Below are 9611 nucleotides of genomic sequence, written 5' to 3'. Positions count from 1 at the left end.
GAATAAGAAGGTCCTGTCTCAAAGGTAGCTTCCATGGTGGAGCCGATGACACATTCACCAGGTCTGCATACCAAGTCCTGCGTGGCCACACAGGAACTATCAAGATCACCGAAGCCCTCTCCAGATTGATCCTGGCTACCAGCCTGGGAATGAGAGGAAACGGTGGGAATACATAAGCTAGGTTGAAGATCCAAGGTGCTACTATTGTATCCAATAGAGTCGCCTTGGGATCCCTGGATTTGGACCCGTAACAAGGGACCTTGAAGTTCTGACGAGAGGCCATCAGAACCATGTCTGGAATGCCCCATAATTGAGTTATTTGGGCAAAGATTTCCAGATGGAGTTCCCACTCCCCCGGATGCTCCTCCATCGCCAGGGAACTCCTTGTTTCCCCCTGATGGTTGATATATGTAACAGTCGTCATGATGTCTGATTGAAACCTTATGAATTTGGCCTTTGCTAGTCAAGGCCAAGCCTTGAGAGCATTGAATATCGCTCTCAGTTCCAGAATGTTTATAGGGAGAAGAGATTCTTCCCGAGACCATAGACCCTGAGCTTTCAGGGGTTCCCAGACCGCGCCCCAGCCCACCAGACTGGCGTCGGTCGTGACAATGACCTACTCTGGTCTGCGGAAGCTCATTCCCTGTGACAGGTTGTCCAGGGTCAGCCACCAACGGAGTGAATCTCTGGTTATTTGATCTACTTGTATCGTCGGAGACAAGTCTGTATAATCCCCATTCCACTGTCTGAGCATGCACAGGTGTAATGGTCTTAGATGAATTCGTGCAAAAGGAACTATGTCCCTTGCCGCAACCATCAAACCTATTACTTCCATGCACTGCGCTATGGAAGGAAGAAGAACAGAATGAAGTACCTGACAAGAGCTTAGAAGTTTTGATTTTCTGGCCTCTGTCAGAAAAACCTTCATTTCTAAGGAAACTATTATTGTTCCCAAGAAGGGAACTCTTGTTGACGGGGACAGAGAACTTTTTTCTATGTTCACTTTCCACCTGTGAGATCTGAGAAAAGCTAGGACAATGTCCGTATGAGCCCTTGCTTTTGACAGAGATGACACTTGACTCAGGATGTCGTCCAAGTAAGGTACTACTGCAATGCCCCTTGGTCTTAGCACCGCTAGAAGGGACCCTAGTACCTTTGTGAAAATCCTTGGAGCAGTGGCTAATCCGAATGGAAGTGCCACAAACTGGTAATGCTTGTCCAGAAAGGCGAACCTCAGGAACCGAAAATGTTCCTTGTGGATAGGAATACGTAGGTACGCATCCTTTAAGTCCACCGTGGTCATGAATTGACCTTCCTGGATGGTAGGAAGGATCGTTCGAATGGTTTCCATTTTGAACGATGAAACCCTTAGAAACTTGTTTAGAATCTTGAGATCTAAAATTGGTCTGAATGTTCCCTCTTTTTTGGGAATTATGAACAGGTTGGAGTAAAAACCCATCCCTTGTTCTCCTAATGGAACAGGATGAATCACTCCCATGCTTAACAGGTCTTCTACACAGTATAAGAATGCCTGTTCGAAGATAATTGAGACCTGTGGAACCTTCCCCTTGGGGGTAGTTCCCTGAATTCCAGGAGATAACCTTGAGAAACTATTTCTAGCGCCCAAGGATCCTGAACATCTCTTGCCCAAGCCTGAGCAAAGAGAGAAAGTCTGCCCCCCACCAGATCCGGTCCCAGATCGGGGGCCAACACTTCATGCTGTTTTGGTAGCAGTGGCAGGTGACTTGGCCTGCTTACCCTTGTTCCAGCCTTGCATCGGCCTCCAGGCTGGCTTGGTTTGAGAAGTATTACCCTCTTGCTTAGAGGGTGTAGAATTTGAGGCTGGTCCGTTTCTGCGAAAGGGACGAAAATTTGGTTTATTTTTAGCCTTAAAAGACCTATCCAGAGGAAGGGCGTGGCCCTTTCCCCCAGTGATGTCTGAAACAATCTCTTTCAAGTCAGGGCCAAACAGAGTTTTACCCTTGAAAGGGATGCTAAGCAAAAGCGCTCTGCGCGCCACGATAGCAAACCCTGAATTATTCGCCGCTAATCTAGCTAATTGCAAAGCGGCATCTAAAATAAAAGAGTTAGCCAATTTAAAAGCTTGAACTCTGTCCAAAACCTCCTCGTACGAAGATTCTTTATTGAGCGACTTTTCTAGTTCTTCGAACCAGAAACACGCAGCTGTAGTGACAGGAACAATGCATGAAATTGGTTGTAGAAGGTAACCTTGCTGAACAAACATCTTTTTAAGCAAACCCTCTAACCTTAAATCCATAGGATCTTGAAAGCACAACTATCTTCTATAGGAATAGAAGTGCGTTTGTTTAGAGTAGAAACCGCCCCCTCGACCTTGGGGACTGTATGCCATAAGTCCTTTCTGGGGTCGACTATAGGAAATAATTTCTTAAATATAGGGGGAGGACAAAAGGTATGCCGGGCCTTTCCCACTCCTTATTTACTATGTCCGCCACCCGCTTGGGTATAGGAAAAACATCGGGGGGCACCGGAACCTCTAGGAACTTGTCCATCTTACCTAATTTCTCTGGAATTACCAAATTGTCACAATCATCCAGAGTAGATAATACCTCCTTAAGTAGTGCGTGGAGATGTTCTAATTTAAATTTAAAAGTTACAATATCAGGTTCTGCTTGTTGAGAAATTTTCCCTGAATCTGAAATTTCTCCCTCAGACAAAACCTCCCTCCTGGCCCCTTCAGATAGGTGTGAGGGTATGTCAGAACAGATATCATCAGCGTCCTCTTGCTCTTCAGTGTTTAAAACAGAGCAATCACGCTTTCTCTGATAAGTAGGCATTTTGGAAAAAATGCATGCAATAGAATTATCCATTACAGCCATTAAGTGTTGTATGGTAATAAGTATTGGCGCACTAGATGTACTAGGGGCCTCTTGTGTGGGCAAAACTGGTGTAGACACAGAAGGGGATGATGCAGTACCATGCTTACTCCCCTCATTAGAGGAATCATCTTGGGCAATATATCTATGGCATTATTATCCCTACTTTGTTTGGACATTATGACACAAATATATCACATATATTTAAAAGGGGAGACACATTGGCTTTCATACATATAGAACATCGTTATCTGATGGTTCAGACATGTTAAACAGGCTTAAACTTGTCAACAAAGCACAAAAAACGTTTTACAATAAAACCGTTACTGTCCCTTTAAATTTTAAACTGAACACACTTTATTACTGAATATGTGAAAAAGTATGAAGGAATTGTTCAAAATTCACCAAAATTTCACCACAGTAACTTAAAGCCTTAAAAGTATTGCACACCAAATTTGAAAGCTTTAACCCTTAAAATAACGGAACCGGAGCCGTTTTTACATTTAACCCCTATACAGTCCCAGGTATCTGCTTTGCTGAGACCCAACCAAGCCCAGAGGGGAATACGATACCAAATGACGCCTTCTATAAGCTTTTTCAGTGGTTCTTAGCTCCTCACACATGCATCTGCATGCCATGCTTTCCAAAAACAACTGCGCATTAGAGGCGCGAAAATGAGGCTCTGTCTATGACTAGAAAAGGCCCCCAGTGAAAAAGGTGTCCAATACAGTGCCTGCCGTTTTTATTAAAACAATCCCCAAGATTTAACAACTATTAAAAGTAATAATCTGCCAAATATACTTAGTAAAGTAATCGTTTTAGCCCAGAAAAATGTCTACCAGTTTTTTAAGCCCTAATGAAGCCCTTTATTCTTTTACTTAAACTAAGAAAATGGCTTACCGGTTCCCATAGGGAAAATGACAGCTTCCAGCATTACCAAGTCTTGTTAGAAATGTGTCATACCTCAAGCAGCAAAGTCTGCCCACTGTTTCCCCCAACTGAATTTACTTCATCTCAACAGTCCTGTGTGGAAACAGCCATCGATTTTAGTAACGGTTGCTAAAATCATTTTCCTCTTACAAACAGAAATCTTCATCTCTTTTCTGTTCCAGAGTAAATAGTACATACCAGCACTATTTTAAAATAACAAACTCTTGATTGAAGAACAAAAACTACATTTAAACACCAAAAAAACTCTAAGCCATCTCCGTGGAGATGTTGCCTGTGCAACGGCAAAGAGAATGACTGGGGTAGGCGGAGCCTAGGAGGGACTATATGGCCAGCTTTGCTGGGCTCTTTGCCATTTCCTGTTGGGGAGGAGAATATCCCACAAGTAAGGATGACGCCATGGACCGGACACACCTATGTTGGAGAAAACAGCAATTTGTCAGTTACTCAATAGGGCTAAGTATTTCAAAGCTTATAAAGGTTGCCTTAAACATCATAGTTATCAAATTTGCAGTTTACTTTTGATTTACTATATTACAGAACCTGCAATAGACAGTATTAAATAAAAAGTATTCCCTCCCTGGTAGTCTAGTGGGGGAGCATTTGGTCTGCACCTCTTCTGATGCAGACCATACAAATTGATCCCCTCCTTGTTCCAGCTTTGTGTGAAAGAGTGCAGCACATCACTGTGAGCCAGCCAGAGGTGCAGACTAAATGCTCCCCCCTCTAGACTACCAGGGAGGGAATACTTTTTATTTAATATATTGCAGGTTCTGCAATATATTAAATTAAAAGTATACTGCAAATTTTATATTAATTTTATATGTATGTTTGTTATTTTTTTATTAATTTTGAAGACCTAGAGCTTTAAAGATCTGTGATTTTTTAATGCAACCTATATAAGCCTTGAAATACTCAGCCCTATAGAGTAACTGACAAATTGCTGTGTTGCTGTCATAAATATATTTATACCTGAATAATTAAACTAATCTGTATGAGTGTTTGTGTATATAAACTGCCACATGTCAGCCAAATAAGTCATTTTCACCCATTCCAAAGATATAAGCCACAACAAAAACAGAGAGAAAACCCCTTTGTAAATATGACTTAACTTCTCATGCAATAATTGTGACCCAAAGTTTGCTTTTTGCTGGAATAAATGTTCAGCTTCCCAAAATAGGTAATTTGTTTGAGCTTGATAATTTTTTTTTTTTTGTATTTTGACAAAACCAGCAAAAAGCTTACTTTTGCCAAAGCAAGCAAACTCTTTTAAGTAATTAGATGGCTGAGAGGAAGTGGACAAGCTTTTGTTTTGGGTTTTATCATATATCTTGTTTTATCTATGGTTAAAATGAAAGACTTGGTATTCCCTTATGTTTTTTATTTATGTTTTGTAAATTGGACTATTTACACCTGGCCTAATTTTCAAGTGACTGCATTTTCATGTGTCAGATCAGCACTTTTTTAGGTTAATTTGTGTAGTGACTGTTTCAGTTTAGTAAGGATAGATTTATCCAAACACAACTTTCAAGCAAAAATATCAAGCTTGGAACATTTTAAATATTGATGAGATGGAGAACCCTCTCAGGTATTTACCTCCAACCAATGGGAGTGTTTGGCAGTTTCAGGACAAAAATATGGCTTTAGGTTATTTTAATAATTTCAAACTAAACATATTGATATGGATGCACCCTATATGGAGCACTGAGTGTATTTAGCAATATAACATCATGGACACACATATATATATCTATATGTGTGTGTATGTGTTTCTTGGGTGTATCAAAGCCAGAGCCTCACCAGTCTTTGACCTCACTGCACGTCACTGTATGGAAAGTACCGCAAAACCTTAAGAACAAGGTTAAGAATAAAGTTAAGGATCCAAGGGTGAGCAACAGACTTAAGGACAGGCCTGATTCTGACCAGGCCTGACAAAGATTGCACAGCTGGCACACACACAGTATAACCTGACCCCAGAGTATAACACACGTACATAACCTGCACACACACACACACAGTATAACCTGACCCCAGAGTATAACACACGTACATAACCTGCACACACACACACAGTATAACCTGACCCCAGAGTATAACACACGTACATAACCTACACACACACAGTATAACCTGACCCCAGAGTATAACACACGTACATAACCTGCACACACACACACAGTATAACCTGACCCCAGAGTATAAGACACGTACATAACCTGCACACACACAGTATAACCTGACCCCAGAGTATAACACACGTACATAACCTGCGCACACACACACACAGTATAACCTGACCCCAGAGTATAACACACGTACATAACCTGCACACACACACAGTATAACCTGACCCCAGAGTATAACACACGTACATAATCTGCACACAAACACACTATAACCTGACCCCAGAGTATAACACACGTACATAACCTGCACACACACACACAGTATAACCTGACCCCAGAGTATAACACACGTACATAACCTGCACACACACACACAGTATAACCTGACCCCAGAGTATAACACACGTACATAACCTACACACACACACACAGTATAACCTGACCCCAGAGTATAACACACGTACATAACCTACACACACACAGTATAACCTGACCCCAGAGTATAACACACGTACATAACCTGCACACACACACACACACACAGTATAACCTGACCCGAGAGTATAACACACGTACATAACCTGCACACACACACACACAGTATAACCTGACCCCAGAGTATAACACACGTACATAACCTGCGCACATACACACAGTATAACCTGACCCCAGAGTATAACACACGTACATAACCTGCACACACAGACAGTATAACCTGACCCCAGAGTATAACACACGTACATAACCTGCACACACACACACAGTATAACCTGACCCCAGAGTATAACACACGTACATAACCTGCACACACACACACAGTATAACCTGACCCCAGAGTATAACACACGTACATAACCTGCACACACACACACAGTATAACCTGACCCCAGAGTATAACACGTACATAACCTGCACACACACACACAGTATAACCTGACCCCAGAGTATAACACACGTACATAACCTACACACACACACACAGTATAACCTGACCCCAGAGTATAACACACGTACATAACCTACACACACACACAGTATAACCTGACCCCAGAGTATAACACACGTACATAACCTGCACACACACACACACACAGTATAACCTGACCCCAGAGTATAACACACGTACATAACCTGCACACACACACAGTATAACCTGACCCCAGAGTATAACACACGTACATAACCTACACACACACACACAGTATAACCTGACCCCAGAGTATAACACACGTACATAACCTGCACACACACACACACAGTATAACCTGACCCCAGAGTATAACACACGTACATAACCTGCACACACACACAGTATAACCTGACCCCAGAGTATAACACACGTACATAACCTGCACACACACACACACAGTATAACCTGACCCCAGAGTATAACACACGTACATAACCTGCACACACACACACAGTATAACCGTGACCCCAGAGTATAACACACGTACATAACCTACACACACACACACACACACAGTATAACCTGACCCCAGAGTATAACACACGTACATAACCTACACACACACACACAGTATAACCTGACCCCAGAGTATAACACACGTACATAACCTGCACACACACACACAGTATAACCTGACCCCAGAGTATAACACACGTACATAACCTGCACACACACACACAGTATAACCTGACCCCAGAGTATAACACACGTACATAACCTGCACACACACACAGTATAACCTGACCCCAGAGTATAACACACGTACATAACCTACACACACACACACAGTATAACCTGACCCCAGAGTATAACACACGTACATAACCTGCACACACACACAGTATAACCTGACCCCAGAGTATAACACACGTACATAACCTACACACACACACACAGTATAACCTGACCCCAGAGTATAACACACGTACATAACCTACACACACACACAGTATAACCTGACCCCAGAGTATAACACACGTACATAACCTGCACACACACACACACACAGTATAACCTGACCCCAGAGTATAACACACGTACATAACCTGCACACACACACACACAGTATAACCTGACCCCAGAGTATAACACACGTACATAACCTGACACACACACACAGTATAACCTGACCCCAGAGTATAACACACGTACATAACCTGACACACACACACACAGTATAACCTGACCCCAGAGTATAACACACGTACATAACCTACACACACACACAGTATAACCTGACCCCAGAGTATAACACACGTACATAACCTACACACACACACACACACAGTATAACCTGACCCCAGAGTATAACACACGTACATAACCTCACACACACACAGTATAACCTGACCCCAGAGTATAACACACGTACATAACCTGCACACACACACACACAGTATAACCTGACCCCAGAGTATAACACACGTACATAACCTACACACACACACACAGTATAACCTGACCCCAGAGTATAACACACGTACATAACCTACACACACACACACACAGTATAACCTGACCCCAGAGTATAACACACGTACATAACCTACACACACACACACAGTATTAACCTGACCCCCAGAGTATAACAACGTACATAACCTACACACACACAGTATAACCTGACCCCAGAGTATAACACACGTACATAACCTGCACACACACAGTATAACCTGACCCCAGAGTATAACACACGTACATAACCTCACACACACACCACAGTATAACCTGACCCCAGAGTATAACACACGTACATAACCTGCTCACACACACACAGTATAACCTGACCCCAAGTTATAACACACGTACATAACCTAGCACACACACACAGTATAACCTGACCCAGAGTATTACACACTACATAACCTACACACACACACAGTATAACCTGACCCCAGAGTATAACACACGTACATAACCTACACACACACACACAGTATAACCTGACCCCAGAGTATAACACACGTACATAACCTGCACACACACCCACAAGTATAAACCTTGACCCCAGAGTATAACACACGTACATAACCTGCACACACACACACACACAGTATAACCTGACCCCAGAGTATAACACACGTACATAACCTACACACACACACACACAGTATAGACATGACCCCCAGAGTATAACACACGTACATAACCTACACACACACACACAGTATAACCTGACCCCAGAGTATAACACACGTACATAACCTCCACACACACACACACACAGTATAACACTGTACCCCAGAGTATAACACACCGTACAATAACCTGCACACACACACACAGTATAACCTGACCCCAGAGTATAACACACGTACATAACCTACACACACACACACACACAGTATAACCTGACCCCAGAGTATAACACACGTACATAACCTACACACACACACACAGTATAACCGTGACCCCAGAGTATAACACACGTACATAACCTCACACACACACACAGTATAACCTGACCCCAGAGTATAACACACGTACATAACCTACACACACACACAAACACAGTATAACCTGAACCCCAGAGTATAAACACACGTACATAACCTGACACACACACACACAGTATAACCTGACCCCAGAGTATAACAACACGTACATAACCTAGCTCACACACACACAGTATAACCTGACCCCAGAGTATAACACACGTACATAACCTGCACACACACACACAGTATAACCTGACCCCAGAGTATAACACCC

The 9611-nt window shown here is 42.6% G+C and overlaps 1 protein-coding gene across 6 annotated transcripts; it reads right to left on the bottom strand.

Annotated features, from left to right (window-relative positions):
- Positions 1-4652: 4652 nt before the first annotated feature.
- On the bottom strand, positions 4653-9299 carry LOC128654752 (uncharacterized). 6 transcript variants are annotated; one of them, XM_053708853.1, is made up of 7 exons: positions 9168-9299; positions 8932-8990; positions 8389-8445; positions 7392-7452; positions 7002-7060; positions 6234-6567; positions 4653-6070 (listed from the first exon to the last, which is right to left on the bottom strand). In XM_053708853.1, the coding sequence occupies exons 4-7, from the start codon at positions 7447-7449 to the stop codon at positions 5616-5618; spliced, it is 906 nt and encodes a 301-aa protein (XP_053564828.1). In that variant the 5' UTR covers positions 7450-7452; positions 8389-8445; positions 8932-8990; positions 9168-9299; the 3' UTR covers positions 4653-5615. The 6 variants fall into 6 exon arrangements, with proteins under 6 accessions (XP_053564828.1, XP_053564823.1, XP_053564824.1 ...); XM_053708848.1 differs by lacking the exons at positions 8389-8445; positions 8932-8990 and having other exon boundaries at positions 4653-6398; positions 6839-7335; positions 7396-7945; XM_053708849.1 differs by lacking the exons at positions 8932-8990; positions 9168-9299 and having other exon boundaries at positions 4653-6398; positions 6839-7335; positions 7396-8002; positions 8389-8462.
- Between the last annotated feature and the right edge of the window lie 312 nt (positions 9300-9611).

Source organism: Bombina bombina, chromosome 3, assembly GCF_027579735.1.
Source record: "Bombina bombina isolate aBomBom1 chromosome 3, aBomBom1.pri, whole genome shotgun sequence".
NCBI classification, from domain to species: Eukaryota; Metazoa; Chordata; class Amphibia; order Anura; family Bombinatoridae; genus Bombina; species Bombina bombina.
Note: the sequence above shows the minus strand (reverse complement) of the source record. Positions and strands in the feature narration are given on the sequence as shown.